At 39.4% G+C, this 26,063-nt stretch overlaps 1 protein-coding gene across 1 annotated transcript; it reads right to left on the reverse strand.

Annotated features, from left to right (window-relative positions):
- Window positions 1-3,924: 3,924 nt before the first annotated feature.
- Window positions 3,925-26,055, reverse strand: CIR1 (corepressor interacting with RBPJ, CIR1). Its single transcript, XM_005019704.5, has 10 exons — window positions 25,922-26,055; window positions 24,985-25,079; window positions 24,376-24,449; window positions 22,789-22,802; window positions 22,640-22,695; window positions 22,236-22,284; window positions 21,908-22,025; window positions 8,632-8,738; window positions 7,159-7,244; window positions 3,925-5,506 (listed from the first exon to the last, which is right to left on the reverse strand). The coding sequence occupies exons 1-10, from the start codon at window positions 25,991-25,993 to the stop codon at window positions 4,783-4,785; spliced, it is 1,395 nt and encodes a 464-aa protein (XP_005019761.1). The 5' UTR covers window positions 25,994-26,055; the 3' UTR covers window positions 3,925-4,782.
- Window positions 26,056-26,063: the final 8 nt, after the last annotated feature.

Here is a 26,063-nt window from a genome sequence, read left to right on the forward strand (position 1 = left end):
TGCTATTGAAAAGGTTCAAGGATGCTCTCTGACTTCTTTGTGATTACTCAGTGCAGCGTCTTATTCTGAAGAAAAAAAACTCAGGAATAATTAAAGGCTGGGCTAAGGCCTGGGAACACATTTGGGACAGGAATCTCATTTAGACAGGCTCTTTCAAAATAAGGCACAGTTAAATTGACCAGAAGGCAATTATTGAAATGAAAATTATTTTCACTCCCTTTGTCTCCTGACCACCAACCTAACAGCCACAGTATTTTTTAAAGGCAAATTGTTAAATGAGATAATTGTGTTATTAAAAAAGAAAAAAAAAAAAAAGAAAAAAAAAAAGAAAAGGAGGAGGGGGAAGAAGAAAAAAAAAAAAGTTAATTTAGCCTGCCCGGCACAGATTGGAGGAATACAAATATTTTAATCTGCCACAAAACAGGGGATGCGAATAGCACAGGGAAACGGGCTCGGCGGCCGGCCGGGACGCAGCATCGCACCGAACACCGAGTACCCACTGCTCCGGGCTCCGGGGCTGCCCAGGGGAACGGGGCGAGCGGGCCAGGAGCCCTCCCTTCCCTTCCCATCCCGGCCGAAGGGGCGCGGGGCTCCCCGCGGGCCGCCGCTGTCGGAGCTCCCCAGGAATGCGCCGGGTGCGGGGCGGGAGGCGGCTTTGTGTGCGGGGCGGGATAAAGCACATCAAAGGGAACCGTGCGGGTCCGCTTTCTGCCCGGCCGGGGTTACGATTCGCAGCTCAGTGATCAAGGACCTCGTGGCAGTGCCTTTGCCCCCTCGGGTCAGAAAACGTCCATCACCCGCGGGCTCCCCACAAACGGGGAAGGGAGCAGCTCCGGGCCGCGGAACCGGTTCGTTTAACCGGGAAAATAGGCAGCATGTCACCTTTTTAAGAATAAATGACACCATTCTTTCGGACGTGTTGGCGATAATTACATGGTCTGGGGAACTTTTTGCACAAAGGACGGCCGGCGCGAAAATCCAGCCCCAAACCCCGTTTCCCCCTCGCCGGCCGCGGCCGAGGGGCACCCCCGGCGCGGGAAGAAAGCCCCGGGGAGAGGCGCTGCCCGAGGGGGTCCCGGGGTCCCTAACGGGAGGGAGGCAGCCCCCGGGCCGAGCCGGGCGGAGCCTACCGGCCCTCGACACCTTTGTTGGGCTTTTTGTTACGAAAACGCAAGGAAACGCAAAACCCACAACAAAAGGCAACGACGGCAGCCACCGAACAACGGGGAAAAAATAAGGGTGGTGGGGGACAGCGCCAGGAGACAAGGGTTAGCTAGTATCACCCGCTCGGCCCCTGTCGAGAGACATTGGAAACCTGTCCCCTGTCCCCCCGCGGCGAATTACGGCTTCGACAGCTGGCTTTACACTTAAACAACACCCCGAATATTTTTGTCCTAACGGGAAAACACTCGTTTGTTGTGCAAACGCCCTGTCCCGTGCCCGGCCGGCCTCTCGCCGCCGATGCAAACTTTGCGTGCGGGAGCCGCGCTGCGCTCGCATCCAGCCCCCGTGCGCCGCGATCCCCCGGCACCGTCCCCGCACGGGCGACGGAGGGAGCCTAAGGCGGAATCCCGCCCCTCCGGGCGTAATTGGCGCGCTGAGTGTTTATTTTAAGTGAGAACAATTTAGCTCCAAATTTCCTCAAGGAATAACATCCTTAAGGCTTTTATGTCAAGGGAAGGAGGAGGAGGAGGAGGGGGGGGTGGCTCTAGGTTGGCTCTCCGGAGCTCGGCGGCTCTTTGGCGACACCTACAGTCCCGAGCCGCTTGCAGCGGGGGCTGGCGGCGGGGAAGGGGCTCGGCGGCGCGGCTTCGCCCGGTGCCCGCCGGCGGGTCCCCCGCCGGCGGGCACCGGGCGAAGCCGCGCCGCCGCCGCCTCCTCCTTGGCTTCGTCCCGGGGTGTTTCAGCTCGCAGCTCGCCCGCCGCCCCGCTCGCCAGACGGGCTAATTGGTACCTGGCTGCCGGGGCGCGGAGCAGCCCTCGTCCGCCGGCGAGGTGCGGAGGTAGGCTGGCGGCGGCGAATTTGAGATTCGCCTTTCAGCCTTAAAAAGCTCTGCCTCACCTGAACGTGGTAATTACAGTAATTATGTACATCCAAATTACACGCTAATTAAATTAGAATCAAATCGTTCTAAATCGGAATCAAATGAGGTAGCGGGAATTAATCAATGACAACATAAATAGAGAGCTTCCTTCAGGGATATTTATTGGAACGAGCCGAGAGGGGGACTCGATCGGGAAGTCACCTGCTCGCCGCCTCTCCCCGCACCCAGCCTCGGCTCCGAGCCCCCCTCCGCCGGCCGCCCCCGGCAGGAGACCCCCGGGGGGAGCGGGACGGGGACGGGAGCGGGAGCCGGAGCCTCGCCCTGCCCTGCCCGGCCCTGCCCCGCCGCCCTCCCTCAGGTCCGCCCCGGGGCCGGGCAGCCGCCCGCCCGCCCTCGCCTCACAACTTCTCCCGGCCCCCGCCGGGCTGGCGGAGCCGCCTCACGGCGCCGCGGTCCCCCCCCCCCCCTCACACACGTACACCGGCCACGCGTTAACCCGTATCCGCGTTTTAATTCTTTTTAAATAAATAATAATAATAAAAAAAACCACGACACGAGGCGTTCTTACCGTCATCCGCGAAGCGACAGCACCTCCTACAGGGCTGGGGAGCGCTGCGGCCGGCAGCCGCGCTGCGGGCCCGGGCGGGCTGCCCCAGCCGAGCCCCGCCGTGAGGGGTCTCGCCGGGAGCGCCGCGGCCCGGAGCCTGCGCACAGGGCCCCGGGGAACACCCCCGGCCTCGCCCCTCGCCCCCGGGCCCACCTGCAAGGCCGGGGCAGGCCCAGCTGCACGACGGCCGCCTCGTCAGGCGCCGGCCGCTGCCCCTCGCAGGGGGAACGGGGAGCAAAGTGGGCTGAGGGAAGGGCTTCCTGAGAAGCCCTCAGGTGGTGGTCTGCGAGATGGGAGCCTCCAAAACGGCTCCAAAACTGCTTTAACTGCCACCCGCAACGGCCACCATCGCAGCAAACCCCTGCTGTTTGCCGTGTGCAGAAAGGCCAGCTGTACGCAGTGCACACCTCAGCTACACGCAGACAAATACAGCGCAGGGCCCACCACAATGCCTAAAAGCCTCGACGTCCAGCTGCCCTTCCTTCTCCGGGGGGAAGGTGGTTGCATTGCTGTTGGCAGCGGTGGGCAGATTCCTGTGCCGGTGCCACACAGCGACACCCAGACCGACCTGTAGGCAAGAGGTCTTTCTTTGGAGAAGAAGCGCGTTCCGTTACTTAGTTATTATTCCTTGTGCTTTTCATGCTGCATTTAACAGGAAAACGTTTCATGAGAATATGCCTTTTCCCCTATCACAGTACCCTGCCCATCCTCCTCCCAGAGGGATAATATGTTCTTCACAAGATATTTTGTTTAGATTGTTTGTATGGGCATTTTAGCCACCTCCTCCTGTTCCTTCCAAACCAGAGCTTTCACATGCACATTAATATAGGGCCTGACGCTACTGAATTGTGCACGCCCTTTAACTCCCAGCTACTTCATCAAGAGCGCCTGGAGCAACCTAATGCAAAAGCATTTAAAAGAAGGTGACATCGCTTAATGGCTCACCCTTTCAAACTCATTCACATGTGCTTAAAAGATAAGCCAGGTCACTTCCACCATATATTATACTCCATGTGATATTGAAAAACTTCTGCATGGCAGTTTTAAGAAGTAGAAGTGGACTGGTAATAAAAGTCTCATTTGTCCTGTCAGTGGAGGGGAAGAAACCTGCTCATCAGATTACTAAGTACAGCGACACCTTTTTACCTGTCCACTAACATATTTCCATCTGTCACCCTGAACTGGCAAAGAATTCCCTTCACAATAAATACACAGCCTTGTGAATTTGTACTGATTCAGAACAAATTCTGGAGAAGAAGGCAATTCTTACAGTTTTTAAAGAATAAGGAGTTTTATTATGAAGTTCATCTTTATAATAGTGTGTGCAGAAAACGACCAAGAATGGTCAAGAAAAATAAGTTCGTTTCACAAAACGGAAGATGAATATTTACATCGACTTTCTACCACAAACAATGAAATACCTGGAGCAGTTGCGGCAGTAAATATTCTTTTTATGTCTTGAGAGCTTATCGAACAATAACTTGACATTGTACTGACACATACCAACAGGGGTTCAAGATGTTTAGATAGCCCTGACCAAGCTGTACACTGCAGGAGGTCAAAAAAACGTTGGCTACACACTTATGTGAACTCTGTTTCTCTGTTGTTTTAACTCGTGAAATTGATCTCTTACGGGGAACTTTAGGAAAAATGCTTCAGTATGAAAAAAAAACAACACAACCAACTCTACAATATGATGTTTTGATATTGGAAGCAGCGATTTTATCCAGTCCTATCTCAAGTGTTTGTTATCATTTAACATATCCCAGGACTCTTCTGAAATTACTCTCTGCTTCCCGTCACAGTTGCATCTAAAAACAAAAATTATCCTTGACAAAACAAAGAATATCACATACTGCTCTGAAATATTTTAAAGCACTAAAATTAGGTCTATGAATTACCGCATGTATACAAGAGATATTTGCCAACAAGTACATTTATACAGTAAGAAAAATACCATAATATTTGTCCTAATTTACAAATATTATAACATTAGATAAATGATGCTGTTGGCTTTATTTAGGAAACGCTAGTTACGGAGGTTGGAAAATGAACAGCAATATGTAATTGAGCCCTTGTTAAAGGTATTCATCAAAAAGGAGACATTTTTGTTTGCACCTGTCCCCTACACTATCTGTTTTTTTTCCTCTCTCGGCTTCTGCTTCTACTGCGTCTGCTCCTTTCTCTATATTCCAGTTTACTGCACTTGTCCCCATTGCTCTCTCTGTATTTTTTCTCCTGTCTGTGCACATCTGTGCTGGGGCTTCTGGTTTCATTTTTCCTGTGCCGCTCTTCAGCTGGGCTTTTACTTGGACTTCTTCTTTGCCTTTGCCTACTGTAACTGCTGTGACTTGTGCACGGGCTTCTCCCTCGCCTCTCATCCACACTTTGGCTTCTCCTATCCCTCTCTTTTCGTTCAGTCTCTCTCTTGTTGGTGCTGTGGTATCTGCTTTTGGGCTTTCCTTCCCCCTCACAGGAGCTCTGTTTGTTGTTCTCCGCGGAACTATCTTGCTTTAAAAGTCTATACTTCTCCCTGTCTTTGTCCTTGTTACCGTGACTACTGGAGAGATCTTCATAAAGTTTTTCCTTCCTAGTCCTTGCCTTTCCTTCTGAATCGCTGCTGCTAGCCTCTGAAAACTTGTCTTTTTTTCTTTTCTTAGAATACATCTTCTTTTGTGCTGCTTTATCTCTGCTGTCAGTCTCACTATCGCTGCTGCTTCCTGAAGACTCGCTGGAGCATGAGGAAGAGGAGCTCATCTTATGTTTCTTGTGTTTACTCTTGCTTTTTTTCTTTTGCTGCTTTTTCTTCTTTCTGTCCTTCTTTTTCTTTTTCTTCTCCAGACGATCCAATTTCCTTTTATTTTCAAAATAAAAGAGTAGTGCAATCAGACTTGTTAAGACACTCTAAATTACAGTCATTGTCTTTTAAAGTTGACTACTTCAGATGTCCTACACAGTAAATACACTATTTTCCATAAAAGCATGTTGATTTCAATCCTCTTTCAGCCAAGTATTTAAAATTATTTTAAGCTTCTAACCTTGAGCTAACCATAATTACAATATGATTTTGCATTTCCTTAATTTACAAAGAGATAAGTTTTAGCCTTATCACTAGGAATACATGTATTCCGTAGTGCTTTTTTATTGTCAATCTGCTCTTTTATTTGTGCATCTTTATAGCAGATTTTGAAATTGAAAAAAAAAAAAAGCAATCAGCATTAGCAAAAAGATGGAAATTGAGACTTTAAAGCCTACCTATGTCTCAGAGGTCTCCAGGCAAATAATACTGCTGTTTTCAATAACCTCTTTCGTCACAACTAGAAATTTTAAATTTCTAGCCACAATTACAATGCTCTATCACTCACATGCATTCACTGCCATTCAACTACTTTTACCTAACTTTCTATTTTCAACTCATTGCCTTCTGTGTTTATCCTCAGAAAATCAGTGACTGAATAGTGAAACTAGTTTCAGCACACTGAAAAAAAAATCCTTTCAGACTCCTAACATCTAAAAGACCCACATACTTAATGAAGTTCAACTTTGAAAATATAAAGTTCTATAATTAATTGTATTGGGGCAGCAGAAGTTCACAAATACTGCTTTAAATTACTCAGACTACATACACGTTCCTTACTTAAAATAAACATAATAAGCACGATATTTTCAAAGAATGTTTTTTATATATGCAAATATCATATGTACCTACCCTACCCATGTACGGCTTAACCATACACCTATCTCCCCTTCTGCTCCCCGTGTATACAATGTGTTTTTAACCCAAAAGGCTGACTGCTGTTTTAACTAGTGACACCTGTATGAGATCTACCTGGCAGTAGCTCATACTTTTCATCTTAAAAACACTCAGGTTATTTCAAGATAATGTTGCAAATTAACAGAGGAAAAAACTGTGAGTTGCCTGACGTACAAAGTCAGTAGGGTAGAAGCAAAGAATGAAAACCTCATTAACTTTTTATTAGAACTAGAGAAATACGGGGAGCTCCCTCTGCTGGCTTAGCTAAAGCAGCAAACTACAAAAGCCTGATCCTAGAGCAGTGCTCAGCTAGGCCAACCATCAAGTTCACTTTAGCTGCACAGAAAAGGATGATGATAACAAACTTGGCCAAATTGTAAGCCAGTAAACCAGCACATACAATTTTTAATACCAGAAGAAGATACTGTAAGCAACAGAATGCAAAATAATATTTTTAAATACCAATTGTCAGCATTTTCAATGAACCAATTATTATTTCAGTATCTGTTAGAAATGAGGCACAATGCAAATGCAGCACAACTAGGTTAGAATGGATGTATTAAAACAGAACAGCTGGATTAAAAAAAAAATACATTGCACAGTGCTATTTGTGGTCAAGTGTATGTTAAACTAAGTGGATGTTCTGCTGTACCAATGGCATAGAAGAGTTACAAGGACAATGCTGGACAAGACAACGATGGAATCAGAACTACTGCCAATACTGATCCCTTCCCCTAGGTACCAACACTTACCTTAGAAGTTTCTGTTTTTGTTTGGTTGACAATGATTTTAAAAATTCAACTTCTGGATCATCATCTCCTTCACTTGCAACAAATTCCTAGGAAAATATTGTAGGACATTAATTTATTGCATAAAAATAACCTCTTCATTCAGATTTCTGTATTAAAAGTGATGCATCTGCGTGTACCTTATTTTTGCACAAGCACAAATATACTTGCATTACCAAGTCAGATGAAAACTCTTTGGAAGACCGACATACTTGCTATAAGGAAAAAAAAAACAAACCACCCACCCACATCCTATCTCAAAACTGAGTAGGTGCTATAATGTGGGGGATAAACATCAGAAGTTATTAGTAACATATGAAAAATCACTGCTAGAGAAAGAAACATTTCTGAAATAGTTAATAAAAATGAGCCAATTTTGGAGCCCATATGATTCTCTAGGATAAGTCACCTCATTGTTACCATGCTTGGGTGAACAGGTAAGATGCTAGTCCTGCTCAAACCCAGAGTAATTTAGGCAAATTACTCTTCTATCTCAGTTTAGTCATTAGGAAAATGGGCATTAGCACATCTACCTTACCTGTTGTGTTATTAGTCTTTAAATGTTCATAAAGTGTCCTAGCAATGCAAAATACTGTAATCATACAATCTGCATACAGTATCACAATCAAAGCATAGCTACTTTTAAGACCCTGAATTCTTCAAATTATGTGCATCTGGAACACTACAGTTCTCCACTATGATGTTTTTAATTTTAGCCACACTTAGGAGGGGAAAGAAGAAATAAAGATTAAAAAGCTCTTCCACATACACACAAAAAAACAACCATCACACCTAACATAAAGCAAACAGACTGGTATCTCAGTGATCCATTTAACAGTGCCCATCTGTTACATGTATTCTGGGGTGCATAGCTTTTTTAAATGCACGGGTACACACTGAATTGTTGATTTATTCCAGCATTTAAAGGACAGCTGAGGGCTGTTGTCCCCTCTCTATTTCAAACTTGGTCACTTGGTGGCTTGATTATCCTGCCACATGAACAAAGGTTATTTCGTTGTGGCTTGCACAATAAATATATATATATTACACTTTACATTTTTATCAAAGCACCTCAACTAGAAGTGTACCTTGTGCAGTCTAAATAAAGACAACTAAATCTTTGCATTCTCAGAAATAGCAGGTGTAACAATATTAAGTGGCAAAACCCGTAACCATTCTTTCATGAAAAATTAAATTCCTTGTCATCCAAATGAGGTATTTAATTTATTACATATAGTTTTTAAAAAAGTAACTTATGATTCACCATTCTGACTAAAACAGAGCTGGAGAACACAGTAAGTTTCTAGAGATTTTCTACTGGTATAGCTATTCAGCTTTCCTATGGATATGCATATTGGAAAACATTAAGTAGCAATTCACAAGCAATCACATTTAGATTTATAGACATTTTCAGCTTACTGGTAAAAAGATCATTACCTGTGATGGATCATTTGCGGTCAAGTTTCTCCCCAGTACATTTTGTTTCAGTGCAAACCCACTGTTTCTCATCTCCGCTATTAGCTCCGAGGGGTGCATTGATGGCCCTGTTCACAAAAATCACAGTTTGAATGTATCATTTATATCTCTCTACCTTTTTTGGACTCCACAGTAGGAATTCAGTTGAAGCTTTGTTAAGTAAAATCACAGCTAAATCAACTCAATAATCTTCTGCTGAGCAAATAATCAGATATGATTTTCTAAAACAGCAGTCTGGAGATTCAGAATAGAAAATAATTGCATTTTTCTTTAAGTACAAGGGGATTCTCTTATGTAACTTTGTCATGTTGAAAACAATATATTTAGGTAAGTCTAGTAGTGTATTTCTACTACAGTACAAAAAGCACAGGAAAACTAAAAAAACTAAACCATACAGTAAGACTTTTAAGTGCCTCCTCTCCCCTAAGACAATGGGAAAGTACACTGCTAATATGCCACCAATAAGGCATTTTTCAAAATGACATATTTTTGAATTAACTTAAATGGAGCAACTAACCATCATTAGAAACTTGGTATATATATGGAAAATAAATACACAAAAAAGTTAATCTACGTCCTTACTTAGTTTAGTGACCCTCAAACAGGTCTCTGGGTGTTACTGTAAGTCTTCTCACAAGTTTCAGCTTAAAAATATGCAGTACGTTGCATTAGAGTACATGTTTGGGATTAAGCACATCAGCTTTGTTTGGATTGTCCAAGCTTGACTGTGTCACTTACACATCCCATAACTCAGTCTTTTGCTTTAACTGAATACTGCAATCAGAAAAACCTCAAGTAATTCTCTGATTAGTTGCTTTCTGTTCACCCCAAACATACCCTCTCTGGTTGGTCACATTAGTAAATTTCCATACCAGTTCATTCACTAGCCTTCCTGACAATGAATTAGCAATACTGCATAACATAAATCTAGAAGGTACAATTAGAAGCCATGTAAAACTGAGCATCAAACAGATGATTACCAATACTTTGGAGAACTAATTGCAAATGATAAGATTAACTTAGTCTTATGGAAAATATTGATTCTGCTTTGCGGTTTCAAGAGTTTATTAGTTGTGGAGAAGAACAAAACTCATAAATTTTTAACGTGGAAAAGTATGAAAAATGATTGGAAATTTTTATTATGGAAAATATGAAATAACACCTTCTCAAAACAAGTCAGCTTCACCTTTTTCTTATTTTTCCTGTATAACACTGTTCACAGAAACAAACAGGCCTTTATGTAAAACAAGACTGAAGAAGATAAAACTTTGGAAATGGTTTAAGGAGCCCCCATGTTTCTTCACAAGTTTCTTATTTTACCAGGCAAAGGAATTTTTTAATGAGATACCTTTTAGTCTTTCCCTGAGTTTATGTGATCTATTAAGTAGGGGCTTATTTTTTCCCTGCACATACATTTTTACCAAAAGAGTTTTTTCTTTGTATGTGTTACAGTGTAATTATAAGCTCACTGATGTTAATGAACATATATGTGCTCTTGCATCTACATTTTTGCTTATTTCAAATTTAAAAGACTAATCAGAGAGAAGAAACAAAAGTTCCAGCTCCCTGGTGTACCTATACATGCTTGTTAACACACATTAGTGTGTGCGAAGTACAGAATCAAAACCAAGCCCTGTATGAGGAAGCTGAATGGAGACAAGTGCAAATTCTCAAAGAAAGATTTCACCATAGCAAAGAAATCAAAACTTTTGACCTGATCAAAGCCGGTATTCCTCCCTTTAGTCAAACATGGGAAGAGCCACTGCCTAACAAATAAAGGTAATCAACTCTGCAGGTATTTCCCCCTTGGTGTCTCGGGGCACTGTACACACTTTGAACTGTACTGGATAACTAACAATTCCCATCAGTGTGATTAGATAAACAGAGGAACACAACTTGTCCAAATTTATACAAGAAATCTGCAAGAAGACTAAGAGGGAGCTCCTACTGTTACAGTCATGCACAAAGCCTAGCGAATAGACATGCACGAACAGACAGGCCCGAAGGCATACCTGCCTACAAGAGCACAGCGCTAACCGATCAGGCATTCGTTACTCACAACAGCACTGGAAAGAGGTAAGTAAAGTCATTTCCTCTTTTACATAAAAAGCTAATCTGAATGCACTATATTACTGATGTTTGTGCTTTTCTGTCCAACTGACAGCAGCTGTGCTTTAAGGCACAGACCAGCAGATGGGAACAGGCCTGTGAGAGGCCTGCTCAAGCCCGGATCCACCACACAACCACACACAAAGTTCTGAGTTAGTTTCCATTTGCTTTTTAAGAGGTGAAATCAGCACTAGGTTTAAAAAACAGACACACATACTAGGTATGCTTAAAAGGAAAGCAAACTAGGCTAAAAATAAATTTATGAGTTCTGCTTCTGTGCTTATTAATGCCATCAGGGAAACACACTCATGGCTCCATCTGCTATGTTTTAGTTGCAAGATGGTACTACGATAACAAGGACAGCTAACGAATCACTGTTACTCCTCTTTTCTGCACATATACAAGCTACATTAAACATACCCACAGAACCCTGTGACTAAAGTGGTTTCTGAATCAAGTTATTTCTGTTTTGGTCTCCCTTAAATTACTGTTCCCTCACCACAATTAAAATTCATCCCGACTTGTAAGGAAATGCCTCCACAAAGCTTTTTTACATACATTAGTTTTTCTATAACCAAAGGGTTCAGAAAACAACAGAAATTAAGTCCACCCCATAAATGAAAGTACAGTAAAAAACAAAGTCCTATTTTACAACCCTTCATGCGCAGACTGGGGCCAGGCACAACCCAAGCAGGCCAGTTTGCTTTGTAGTAGTCTTAAAAGCTGTGGGTGACAATGTGTGAGCAAACAACCACACTCCTTTCCACACTATAAAATTAAGTAGGATATTTCTCCTGGCTAATACTAACAAGGAAGACAAAAACAGTAAAAACCTAAACCAAACACTGAACTTCACCTAACATGTCTGAAAAAAATTATTCTCAGAAATGTCCTTGGCTTATTAGGAGCTAAAGCTAAAACTGTGGAGCCACCAGTGTGCTTTCAGGTAGAAGGCATCTTCCTTTCATTGGTGTGACTGGCTGTGGAGTAGTGCTTGTTAGAGACGTGACGATGTTCACTGTGATCAAACTGTTTACTTGGTAAGCCAAAGAGGTAAATCCTTTCGGTTTATCATTGACTTATGACTACACTTACAACATCACCCTGCAAGATCTTCAGACAAAATCTGAAGTCAACTATAGCTATGCATCTTCCTTCAGTTAAGTTCTCATTAAATCATTAAAAAAAAAAAACAAAACTGTACGGTTTAACATGGTAAGAACAGATAGTAAGTTTAAGTTGAGGGGCTCTTGGCTAAGATATTGGGAACTGATGCTAGCTAGGTATTCCTTGAACAGCAAGGAATATGATTCCAAGGAATCATTCATACATGAAGGTAGAAAAACACTTTGTGTACTGTGCAAACCGACGCCCTCATATACGTGTTTCCTTATAGACTTGTGAGATGGTCTGTGAAGAAGCTCGCTGAATCATCTCATGCAGGTGAAAAGGTCTGGAAATGACATTGTGTCATGAGTTGACAGCAATTTAGATACAGGAATCCTGTAAAAATAGCTGATTGCTAGGACTTCTAACAACTAGTCTTTCAGCATTCATCCATCAGCTAACTAAAAATAAGTTCAAAGCTATAATGTTTCATCATCTGTTTCTTATTCTTTCTGAAACAAGTCAAATACAGTACCTTGCTATTTTTGAATATGACTATGTGTCAAGCTTATTTTCTGGAATTTACATTTTGATAGGGAAAAAAAAAAACTACTAAAACTTTTCCAGATGACACTTGTTTAAAACTGAAACATTTATCTTTTGTAAAATCCAGTCTCAGAAAAGCTTTTTGCCACATATTGAAATTAATTGTATGCTGATATCATACTTATTTTTGTGCGTTAAGACAGCTTGTTAAGTTTTCTGCAGCTACAGGTGCTTAAAATTATATTAAGGACTTGCACAGGCTCCATAAATAAAGACTCACAAAAGCATTTTTAAAATATTTTTTCATGGTCTTTACAATTCTCAAGGAATAATGTTTTCAAGCAAACAGGCTACAGTTTATTCCTGCTTCTTACTTCTCAGAGAAGTTCTTAATGCATTAATTCTTTCTTCTTTTTAAGATAGCATTTAAGGAAAACATGGAGATAGTTCAGTTGACTCAGAGGTGGGGCATTAAATCTGGAAGCTCAAACCACTCAATGAAGAGCGAAAAGAGGGTTTTTAGTCTTCATCAAGTACAACCTGAGTGCAACCTTAGCTTGACAGCTGTTGGTGCATCCCTACAATATTCATACAATTAAATAAATAGAAGAGCTGTAAATAGAATTTTTCTGAAGCGTATGTGAGCATCAATTATACTGAATTGCAGAAGGATATCATACCAAGATTTCTACAACATTTTGTCAATTTGCTTTTATAACAAAGAGCACTCCAATTTCTTATCGCACTTAACTGAGATCAATTTAACAGAATCAATTCTGCTTCTATTAAACAACCAGGGGGCAATATAATTCTGGATTTCAATTACTAAATGCCTAGCTTAAAGCAAGCTCTCCTACCCCACATCATTACCCCCACTCTCAGCCCAGAAATGAGAAAAACCTATAGCTGAAACTCATTTTCAGTTCTGTCTGTACTTCTCGTGAAGCTGTGTGTGTAACACTTTGTTGTTGCCAAAGTATTTCCTCTAATGAGCATGGGCAAAGGACTCCTCTTGGGAGAACAATGCTAGCTGTAACACACCATCCAGCAGACCTCCATTAAAATGTCTAAAGCACATTTTTCAAATTACCCAACATTAGAGAACAGTATGTTAAAGCCTCTTTTCATAACAACTGTGATTAAATACCACTTTTTCTACAACAGTTTCAGTGGCAGGAAGGACAGACAATAATATTGTGATTGCCAGTATCACTAAAAATAGCGCTTTTACATCTATCTACTCATGATGCATACTCGACAGTATCTCCTCGATTTATTGATAAAAGCTTTCGCTGCCGTCACCAGTACAGATAACAAACTGAAGTAGTCTTTGCAATCAATTAAGTTTCTAACTAGGTTTTTATTATGGAATACATATGGAAAACAAAGAGATAAGAAGCACTAATATTGTAACCAATATGCTCACCCGCAGCAAAGGAAATTATAGCAACCAGTTGCACTTACATACTGTTTGCTGTTATGTATTGTTACAAATTGAAGTAGACTATTCAATTAAAAATACAGAAAAAAAGGAGTAGATTTTTCATGGTGCCATTTTAATTACAACTTTTAAACCTTCATTTTAACTAATGCTCATTTTGTGTCTCATCAAACCGGAATATGCAGAATACATTTGGAGTTTTGTAGAGCTTTCCTACGCCAAGAATGCGTTCTGGTGTGGGATATCTTCTAGTTAACAGATGTGATCATTTTCATCTAAAATATCACATCATACCATTCGATATCTCATGATTTCCTAATGGAGAGGCAGCTCATATGAACATAAATGTGAAAAAGCACACTGGCTGATATGCTAGCCATTCAGCATTATACTTTGCACTCAGTATACTCCCCTCTATCAATGTTTAAAAAGTCACCTATGAATCAAGGACAAGATACTCTTGTATCCTTTATAGGCTTATCCTTTATAGCCACATAATTTTTGTTAACAAAGTAGGCCTAAGCATGTTGTCATCATTCTTTCTTGCATGCATCTTGGACAGTACGATGCCATAACTCTTCCAAATTGAAATTTGATTTTCTATGTGACAACAATATTAAAGTCATGCTCTGCTGTTGAATCGATCAATCAAATCGGCAACTACCACTCAGACTTTAAAACCCCCTCATTAGTGATCCTTAAACAAAACAAACAGAATTTTATTGAATTATCCATTAAAGATGAACTGCACATCCTAAGCTCACAAATGACACAACTGAACTGCAAACAGCTCTTTCACGTTAACTAGGTGTTGGAAAACCATGCTGCTAGTGGGTTTTAGCTTAACACACCATCGCAAGGAGGATGAATACATTCTGAATTCAGAATGTTACCTTCTCTGTGTGGAAGCAAATGCCTAACATTTGGATACGAGGCTTTTTAGGTTTTCTTCAAAACAGAAACTAATTTTCGAATTTGCATGGACAGGCTTGTCAATAACATATCCATACAGCTTTTGTGCTCTCCGCACAGTTTGATATGTTATTTTGCAGATGACATAAAATGCACTGAGCATAATCACACTGCATCTTGTGTGAATTTTTATGGTGGCTATGGCAGAGATAAGAATAGACATTTCTTATTTATCTAAATGACAAAGGAGTTATCATCATAATTATGTGACCATGATCCTGGTCTTGAAGAACCCAGCAAATTTATGCTGCCTCCACTAATTCATAACTGAAAATTTTTACTGATAATTTTTCCATCCATTTCAGAGATGACTGCATTCAGACCATATTTACACTTCAAAGCAACTGCTCCAGTTGGCATTGAGAGAGACCAATGAATGCAAAAACTCTGGCTTTTAATTAGCTTTTCTTAGAAGTAGCTGCAGTTTAGCTGAATTTAACACTTCGCCATGCTTTTGTCATAGGCTATTTCAGAGAATCTTGAATTTCCTTTTTACTTTTTTGAGAAGTAAAAACCATTTAACTTATCAAGCTGCTATAGCAATCCATATTTATCACTCAAATGCCAAGCAAAAGGCTTCTAATAGAAATCTGTATTTTATGCATTCACACCAAATACAGAGGCTTCTTCTGAAGCATAAATGGAGGATTATTCTAAAATGTGTCAGTTCTTGAACTATGTGGAGATTTTGTTAGGGCTCCTACTGTTCACAATCAAAGGTCTCAGCTGCAGATCATAAAGGAAAGTTTCATACACTACGCGTTTCTACAGATGACCATTAATACAAATGGTCACAGTTAGCATATTCAAGTACTTTCTCTTTGTTAATACAGATTCAAGGGAACACTTCAATCCAGTCCTGCGTTCCCAATACAATGTAAATTTTTATCTGTTGAAAAACAAAATGGTACCATACTTGTCACTGAAAAAATGGAGTGAGATTACAGACATCATAATATATGCTTAGATTTCATTTTTCCTGGCTCAATATGGTTGATAATTTCAACATTTACCATAGAAAGGAATTTTACACCCCAAAAAGCTTCAGATCATCAAGTGACAGACACGACCCCAATTAGTTCAGGTATAATAAAAAAATAATAATAAAAAAAAATTATTGGCATTAACTGAGGTGACTTTTTTGTTTGTTTTGTTTTTGTTTTTTCTTCAAAAAAATCTTGGTAGAACATCAGGCTCTGGATATCCAGTCACATTTTTATTATTATTTGTCGGAATTATCCTTAACATTTAAATCATTTTACAGTACTTGCTTTCACTGTAATTTCACTGGAAGAATTATGTACAGAGCCAGTTGATTGCAACATATTTGAAGGATTTCATACTAGAGAAGGATGCCCAGAACTTTCCAGGCTTAGGTTTCCTAGGCCAACATTTTTTTATTTTTTTTTTAAATGTTAGTATCCCACTAACTAGAGCATTCACAAAATTCCCTCCCCAACTGAGACTACATTTCATAATGTAGTAATGCCTTTTTTCATAAGAGAGTAATAAATTGTTTCCTAGCAGTTTTTTGTTGTTCTTGTTGTTCAAAACAGATATAATTTAAGTTGTAAGTGTTTAAGCTTTCATATGTTTTTTTAGCAATTTCTTCCCTCTGCCTCCTTCAAAACGGAAGAAGAAGATAGATTGCTTGCAGGAAAAAAAAAAAAAAAAAAATTTAGTTCACCTAGCCAGGGCAGTTACAGGCAATGTTGAAGTGAATTAACAACATTACTTCAAAAACTTTTTGCACATAATACCTATGAGTCCCTGTTCTAATAAAGGGAAAGGTTTTTCAGGCCTCACACACAAAAATTATTGAAAAGCACAACAAAACAGATGTTGCTGATTAATAATTTTTAAAAATGTACAGTCAAACTTTCAGAGGCTACTGACATGTTTTTCTCCTGGTATACATTACATATTGTGCAACTGCATGTATATGCATGTGTAAAAAGTCAGCACCACAACAGGTATTTTCATTGTCTGAACTTTGAAAGCTACGATTCTATCAGTAAAAAAAAAACAAAAAAAAAAACAAACAACAAACTGTAAATCAGTTTAGCCCAAAGCAGCATTTTGATTGCCTAATTTAACTTTGCAAAGGAGAAGTAAATCTTATAAGTTGGTCTCTGTAAGCCTCACAGCTGGAGCATTCTAACACTACTTTGCAGTTTCCAGTGATCAAAGTAAGTTACTTTATATCTAAAACTAAGAATTTCATAATGGAAATAATGCAACACCAGGGGGTGCAGTTATCATGAAATAATTACACTCCTGGGAGATTACAGACAAGGCTGTACCCCAGGGGTGTGATTATCCCATGATAACCACATCCACTGAAATTGCCTTATTGCAAAAATAATCTCTATTCACTGGTGAGATATTATTCAAAAGGCACTTTTTTAATGGTAAGATTATTATTTTTTTTCCAGTATGAATTACAAGCTAGATTAGTAAAGCAGTCCCAGAAGCAAAATAACCAAGCCACCAAGCCTAAGTTAAGGTACTGGTGGTAATTATTTTTCTGTTTGTTGGAGCGCTGCAGTGTATTTCAGATCCCAAAAGACAGTGGCCTTTTTTCCTCGTAAAACAGAGTTGTGTGCCAAGCATGCATTAACCTGCAGCAGTACCACCTGAGCAAACCAAAGTCAACTGCTCTTTGCATGCAAGTTACTCAACACTAAAACTGATTGGCGATTGCTGCTGTGGTTTATGTGACAAGAGGAAGATCACAATGCAGTCGTCACATAAGGTAAATTCGATGACAAGTATCTTTCTTCTGAAACAAGAGAATTGCAGTTTGTAGAATTTATGGGAAAGAAAAAATGGTGTTTATTTATGATGCTTGAAAAATTGTAAATAGGAGATGAATAACTCTTTCCTCATGAGGAAAAAGAGCAAGAACTTTAGGTAATGCAATTAAATTTGACACACGAGTTTCATTTTCATTCATTTTTAACTCAACCATTTCCCTTGAGGCTGAAAAAAAAGCCTGAGCCCAGATAAGATATTTTACTTCGCTCTCTTCCTGGAGGAGGAGAACAGTAGAACAAAACACATACTGCGCTTGTGTTAATTGCTCTTCAATATCTTCTTTGCCTGTAGAGATGTCAAAGGAAACAATGCTGGCTATTAGAAGTCATGTGTACAGTTCTTGTCTCAGTAGTAGAAGAACAAAGTAGAAAATTTTTTGAAGCACCTTCTAATGGCAGACTACTCTGGAAAACTTCTGTCAACAAACAAAAAAGGCAAAAATGCTGAAATGCAGGAACTGTGCTTTTTGGCAGCTCACCATACAAACCTCTAATTCACTGTTCTGCTCACATGCTATTTCTTTCCCTTTAACATGAAATACACATTTGGTAAAACAGCTTCAGTATTACTTAACTTTTCATTCAAATAACGAGTCCAAGTCCTACCGAAACTTACTGATTTGGGCATTTAAAGATACAAATTACCCCCTGTGCTTTTATTAAATTGAAGATGCCATTCAAAGAAGATCTTTGAATGTCGGGTTTTTGGGGGGAAGAAAAGGAAGGATGGGGAATGACTGCTGCTTTTGCAGTTTTTAACTCAGTAATTTAGTTTTCCTAATGAAGCAATTTTCGCATCATTTTCTGGGAAGAGCTTTTGCTTTTAAGCAAGGAAAAAGATGAAAGTTTCCCTCCTATTAGGTGAGTTCCAATCCTTTGTAAATGCATCAAGATTTGTTAGCAATACTGTGGCCTACCACTGTTTCCTTTCCAGATTAATTAGCTGTTCAGTAATGTTCCTGAGAGCAGTGACCATTCTACAAAGGAGATTTTTAAAGACTTCAAAGTTATTGCATGATGCAATTCAGACATGAATCCAATTCGTATAAAACTACTCACATTTGGGTAAATGCGGGAAGAGAGCAGTGAACAAGACAAAGTCATCTACCTTCCTCTGCATTAGGTGTGCTTCTCTAAAGCAGAACAGCAAGGTTCAGAAGAACAGGTCTCTTAGAAGCCTTCCACAGGGAACCCACACCATTTCTCACAAGATACTTCTCAAGAAATCAGCAATGTCAATGGCCATCTAGTATCAGCTGTACTACCACAAGGTCAAGGGATTTCAAGCACTGACTACTTTGGAATTTGCTACCAGCCAGGATGATTTATGGTACATGGACTAGCACCTTCTGACACTGTGCTGATGCATGGTATGTTCTAACAAGGGAGAAGGATTTTCAAAGTTTTAAGAAACCTAACCTAAAGTTAGGTAGTGTGACTACCAAGCATTGCCTAGAAAAAAAAAAATCAGTTAAATGAAAAAAGAATTGTTAGATCATCTTTTTTTAGGATGACAAGACTACAAATCAGAATAAGAGCTACTAAGTAAATAACTTAAGAGCAACAGAACTCTTTTCAAGGACCCTATCTAAAAATTCCAAGTATAGACCTTTAAAAAACAACCAAAACACAAGCCTGTTCCTTACACAGCAGTATTTTCTACAGTTCTAGCCAATCAAAAAAGAATGGTGCGGCAACAGATATTTTCGAAGTACTATAAATCAGAAAAAAAAAAAATTAGAAATTTAGTCTAGAGACATAAAAGCAGAGCTTGAAGAAGTGTGTTTTACAGAAGAACAGAAGGAAGTTCTTAGAGGTGCAGACTGATTCAGCATTAGGGCTAATAAAAAAGCATTGGGTAGATGTCATGAAAGGATACAAAGAGCAATAAAGAGAAATAGTCAAAGCCAAGATTATCTGGGGAGGGGGGCATTGATCAGAACATGTCAGAATGTTTTTTTTTAGTAGTACAGTGTCTTGTTATGAAATAAACAAACACTACCCTGACAGACTGACTTTCAGTTTAGGTTAACTTTACAGAGCTGACTGCAGATCCACAGCACAGCAAAGACACTTACTCCCATCCAAGACAACAAAGGACTGGTTTCAGGGTTTAGTTCAGAAAATACTATTTATATGAGACATAAACTTAATCTGCCCTGTGCATAAGTTATGAGTCTTAATAGAATCAGTGAATTCAGTAACTTGTGTTCTCACTAAACTGTGTGCTTTGTTTACACTCATGCAAACTAAAGAAGTCCCTAAAGGTGCATAATTTAGCTTGTTTTTAAATCAGATTAAGATTTAGAAAAGCTGACGAAAGGATTGCATGCCTGAGGTTAGAAAAAGCAGGCAACCTTTTTACTGCTGATCCAATTAATGATATTACTACTTCCTATAAGCCTTTTATCTGCTATTAAATCAAAAGTTTGTAATTGTTTAATGTTACTACTAGTGTTTTTACATATAGTTTGCCTGAAAGAAAGGAAGAGAAAGTAGTAGTATCATCACAGCTGATTGTTTAAATCCAAGAACAGTGTCTAACAAATTATATATACACAAATCCTGATCTGTCACCCGCCCCTACTTGCTGAAATCTTTCTTCTCAGCCTGTTAAAAAGTCTGTGCTCAGCATAGCACACTGTCGCCTAAGTTCCAGAGTCGAAAATGTTAGGTCACTTGCACGGTCTGAGAACATATAAATAGTTTTACAGCTCTTTCCTTCATACAAAATTCATCATGTGCAACCTCTCTTAGGCTTACATATGGCTGTTTGGGAAGCTAACTAGAGACAATCTCTCTCAGTAGGAAACACCCACGCAGTCAAACTTTGCCCGTATCTAGGTAATTAGTTTGGTTAGGTTTGAAGCAAGTAGTTAGCGTTACATTGACACTGCAAAGTGTCCATTTTACACTGTTATGAATAATGAGTCCATTCCCAAGTTGTGCAAGTATGCACAAATGTTTTCAAATTTCCCAGCCAAGCGCTCCTAAAAATTGCCCACATAATTTGAACTGAAAGAAAAAGTTCTGCAGCACAAAAGCATATCTGACACCTACAGCTGCACCATGTAATTCCGCCACCACCAAACGCTCCAAGCACAGTTTCTTCTAAGATAAGAACGAGGTAAGAAAATGATTTAATGTTATAACCTATTGAATATAAAGGCTGTGAATGTCAACTACAGGATTGCTAATACAATGGTATAATCATCAGACAATGCCTAAAAGCAGAGGAGTGTAAGAGACACTATTTCCTTTAACTTAAGTCTTCTACATCTCATCTCAGAGAAATGACATATCTAGGTGGTCTAATTCTGAACGGCAATATTGTTGGTAGGCTAAACATGTAATAAAACTAAGAGCTACTACATAAAATAGATTACCTGAGGAAAAATGGAAGAAAAATAGATGTTATCAAGTGTGCAACTGTAATGGTATCCCTACAAAACTGAATACACATGGCACATGATCTTAAAATGCAAAACAAGTCTGAAGACTCACCTATGTTACCAAGTGTTTCCTAACAAACCCCAACTTTAAGAATATCAGAAGTGTTACAAACTTGAGTCAACTTATAACAAACTACTGTAGGCAAACAACATTCCATTTGAATGTTTATATCCATCCACTTCTTTAAATTTAATCTAATACTAACAGAAAACTCATAAAGAGAAAAAAAGTAGTTCCTGAAGCAACAATAAGACAGCTGAGAAGAAACCAGGCATTTGTAAAGATGGTTTTGTCCATATTAAAACCAACTACATATATTAAAACAAACAAACAAACAAACTCTCCTTTTCCCCCAGATGATTAGCGAAGACATACTGCTACATTACAGATTTCCAAGCAGTTTGTCCAAATCTGAATTTCTGAACTGGGACAGTCTTTGACAATATGTTTTTTTTTTGTTGTTGTTTGTTTTTTGTTTTGTTTTGTTTTGTTTTGTGACAGATATTGTCAATCTTATATAAACAATTTAATGGCAGCTTCTGAATTTTTGCCACAGATAGAATTAAAGGCAACACTGTTTACAGATTCTTTTTAAAATGTGTTACTAATTAAACAATTAGATCCCTAGCTTTTGAAGTAATTTGAAATTGGGGATAGCACCGTTGAAATAAAGAAGCATTTTCCCCATTTTATTAACCCTTTCAAATAAGATAAACTTAAACCTTCCAAAATAAACCTGATGCTTTTCCCCAACATTTCTAACCAGACCCTTTGAAAGGCATTCACTGCCTACCTGAACCATCGCTGGAGACTGAACTCGCGTTAATTCCAGAAAGGCCAAATAAAGGACACTCTCGATCAGTGTTTACATGACCCCATTTGTGGCATTTAATACATCTCACATTCCGCACCTAAAAGGAAAACAAACAAACAAACCATAATTTACCTAACAATTCAACCTAACACTTAAAGAAATGTACATGTTATTAGGCATAAAAAAAGCTTTTAAACTCACTGATAAACAGATGATAAAATTAAGAGAGTCCATGTGAATGTTCTGCGGTAAGATAATATTTGAAATATACCCAAGACATCCACAGAGTGAAATTTATGTAACTTGCCTGGATACCAAATGGCTGATCTCTGATATTCATATCATCCTTAGCATATCTGTTACACAAACACAAAAAACAAACATATTAAATTCGCTTTTTTTTTTTTTTAAATCATCACATACAAAACTACTTTGAGACCTTTTATTGTTAAGTGTACCTATTTCAGAGATATGCTTCTGGTAAATGTTGGCTTTAATGTATTTTCAAATATGGACATAAAATTCAAACAAAAACTAAGCTGATCAAGGAAACGGTTCCAGGTTTAGAGGTTTTACTAATTAACTGCAAGGACGTGGAAGGGTTACACATACAACCTGCTTAAAAAGAATAAGTAGTAAGAAAAATAAGAGGTTATGGAAGGTATATAGGAAAAAATATATATTTCTTTGGATGAAATTGAGATATCTTACTTTTCTCGAGGGGCGACTTTTTGCCATTCAAATTTGTATTCAGTCTCTCCTTCTTGCTGTAAAACAGAAAACACCAAAAGTTTGATTTTAAAAAAAATAAAAAATCAAGTAAATAGGTAGAAAGCAAAAGAAATGGTGGAATTAAATACCTCTTTAGCTTCCTCTTCAAGTTTTCAGAAATCATGAAAAGAAAAGAGATGATACATTAATTATACATTTAAAATGCAGCTGTCACCTAATCTGGAAACAAAGTATTTTATGGTTTATACTAATACAATATCACAAATACTCAGAAAGTAACATAAAGTAAATAGAGAACACTAATAAATAATCAGCTTCTAGTATGTGCAGTTACAAATCCTTTGAAACCTAATCTTCTTAGAATTATATTGCTTTGATATAGAAGCACAAAAAACTTTAAAAGTTTACCAAAGCAACATTATACAATCAGGCAGCAGAAATGTCCTGGAGTTGGACTCTACAATGTGAAGTTTTCTTTGCTTTTCAGAGAGAGAAGGATTTGTTTCATAGTTACTTCGTCTGTCATACCAGTTATACAAGGAGTTGCCCTGGTAGGTTATCATTAACTTTATAGTCAACTCAATTGGAATTTAATAGATGAAGCTTAGTAGAGAAACCTAACCTACATTTCTCAAAATAAATTAGTGCCTCCTACAGTACAGTACTCTGTTAAAATGCGTTTTTTCACTAGCCAATTCATGAAATTGAAATTGCAATTTATGAAAGGTTTTCCTCTGACAAAGTTTAACGTGATTCCTAGCAGGCATGGGCTTACTGCAAAGCAGGTTCAATTTATATTAAACTCAATTCTTTGGTTAAAAGGATCTCAAAAATACCCTAAAAGCTACTTAACAAAAACTACTGTGTCAATCACTGTGTCAGTCCCATGGGCCCATACTTATCAGTACAGCTTCATGTTAAAAGTGTCATATTTAAAACTTTTAAAAAATTAAAAGGTCATATTTCAGTAAATATGATGAAAATATTACATATGATGAAAATAAATATTTCAGGCAAATATGATGAAATATTTTGGCTTAATTATTGCAGATAGAATTATATATATATATATTCAAAAATAAAAATTCAGAAATTCAGCTCAGTAGGGACCGTAATCAGTAACTCCTATTTATGAATCTACTAAACATAGTCACAGACCCACCAGAGTTGGATCATTCAGTATTTATTTAAAGAAATAAAATAATACTTCAGCTAATTAACTCCTTGATATCTCCCATGCCTGACATGGATCAGGCTGAATTTTGAGCAGATCTTTTAAGCAAAACTGACCTTGCTGTTTCTAAAAAGGAGAGCAGGCCAAAACACAGGTTTGTGTAGTCTGAGTTACTGTGTTGGTAAGTTACTGTGTTCGTGCCCCTCATGCAATGACTTTGTAATTGGCTAGAGAAACACCTTTAGTCAAAGACTGAATTTCTGCTGTTGCCATAAAAGTTATTTTATCCTTTTCTTCTCTTCACATTGAACTGCCGCTTAAAAACAATTTCTCAGTTTAGGAGGAATCAAACTATTATTACAACAAAATTATTAAATACTATGCATCTCCACATATTACCGCAGGAAGAACTAAAAACTATACCTTCTAGCATTAACTCGCTTTGAAAATGTTATTTTAAAATATAAGACACTATGCTTGTTTCTTTGGAGTGATTTTAGTTTTGCTACACTGTTTGCTCACAATCAGGAAACCAGAGTACCTTTCTTTGCTCCAGGTGGGGCTTCATACATGAAATTAAGACCATTCTTCACACGCTCATCACCCATAAGCAATCTAAATGAAAAAGACAGTTTGTAGTGTTACACACAAAACATTCACATTCATATTAATTATTGAAGAAAAAAAGAAAGAAATGTGCAGCAGGAAATTGTGATAGCAACTTGAAATTTGTCATTTGTTAATCTGAGCACCAAATCTTGAATAGCAAAAGAACTGAGAGACCAGTCAACACTTCTGTATGCTCCACTGTGTACCAAAGATCACACATTTCAAACACAACTGAAACACAATTCTGTGTTCACAAAATTATGGAAGACAGATTCCTGTGTGATCAGAGTATGTCACTGTACAAGGTTACCTGCTGTTCTGTTCAATGTAGCAGATTTTAAAAGGAAAATGAGGACCCACATAAATCTTTTGAAAGAAGTTCTTGCGACTTCTGCTTAAACAGATAATAACACACAAGTCACTGACCTCACTTACGGTTAGTGGCGGACAGTCTGTGAAATAACTCACACTAAGATGACCTTCGCTGTCATGAAAAGAGGAGGTGGAAGGAAGAAGCATGTGACGGTATGCCAATTCTCACCTGTTATCATAGGATTCCTGTTCTTTAAGATACTGTTGCATTAATTCTTCTTGTTTCTTTTTATCATATGATATTTTCTGTTCTGCCATCCATACCTAGTAAAAACAAGTCAATTTCTACTTTAAACAAACAAGGACTTACTGTACAGATCCATGTACAACTTCATCACTTGTTTAGTCTAAAGTAAATTAACTTTGTAGAAAAGATAAGCTGAAACTTAAACAACATTTCAGAAATAAAACGTGGAAAAGTTTAGGAACACAAATGGAAAATAAGTTCAGAAAATGCCCTGTTTTTTCCTGTACCAACACCCTGACACCCAAGGCTCAGGGCAGACCCTGATCGGACCCCAGCTTCTCTCAGGAGCTCTGGGAACGGTGAAATTTTTTCTTTTGGGGATGAAATCTCAGCAGCCAGGTCAGACAGTGGGGAAATACTGGGAAAAGGAGAGCACACGGTGCCAGGAGGGGGGCTCCCTGGTCGGTGGATGGTGTTTATTTATCAAGGGAGACGCGTCTTCAGGAGGTGGAGCCAGGGAAAGAGAGTTACACAAGCCTGTGAGGAAGTCTTAACTAAACTATTTTTAAGCTTTTTTTCCTGCCTTTTCCTCCCGCTGTTTATTAACGTTTGCTTTTCCAAACCAAAATCAGCAGCTTGAAAAGACAGCACTGAGGGCAGCGTTGCCATGACAGGTCAGTTTATGCCACAGGAGACGTTTATTAGAAAACGAGAACACCAAAATCAACGCGAATCGCTTCTGAATTTCCAGTCACCGCCTGCTTTCAGCCGGCAGCCTGCTTTCACGCTGCTGATCTCCTGGGGGCGTGAGCTGGAGTGGAGCTGCCCGACCCCTCTCTGCTCCTCCGAGCCGCGGGGGCAGCCCCGACCCCGCAGGCCCCCAGCTCCCTGCCCGTGGCCGCCCCCCCTCACCCCTCACCTTCTTGATGTTGGACTTGGAGGCGGGGTGGAAATCCTTCTTGCACATGAAGTTGGCGAACGACTTCCCCATGGCTGCGGCTGCGAGACGGGAGCCGCCGGCTGTCCGCACCGGGCCGGCTGCGGGCCTTCCGGGGCGGGCG

The sequence above is a fragment of the Anas platyrhynchos genome, chromosome 7 (assembly GCF_047663525.1).
Source record: "Anas platyrhynchos isolate ZD024472 breed Pekin duck chromosome 7, IASCAAS_PekinDuck_T2T, whole genome shotgun sequence".
Taxonomy (NCBI): domain Eukaryota; kingdom Metazoa; phylum Chordata; class Aves; order Anseriformes; family Anatidae; genus Anas; species Anas platyrhynchos.

Coding starts and splice junctions, on each gene's coding strand:
- CIR1 (XM_005019704.5), bottom strand. CDS start 25,993: ATGGGGAAGTCGTTCGCCAACTTCATGTGCAAGAAGGATTTCCACCCC. Junction 24,450..24,984: donor CAGGAATCCTATGATAACAG/GTGAGAATTGGC, acceptor TTTTTCATTTAG/ATTGCTTATGGGTGATGAGC. Junction 22,026..22,235: donor ATCAGCCATTTGGTATCCAG/GCAAGTTACATA, acceptor TTTTCCTTTTAG/GTGCGGAATGTGAGATGTAT.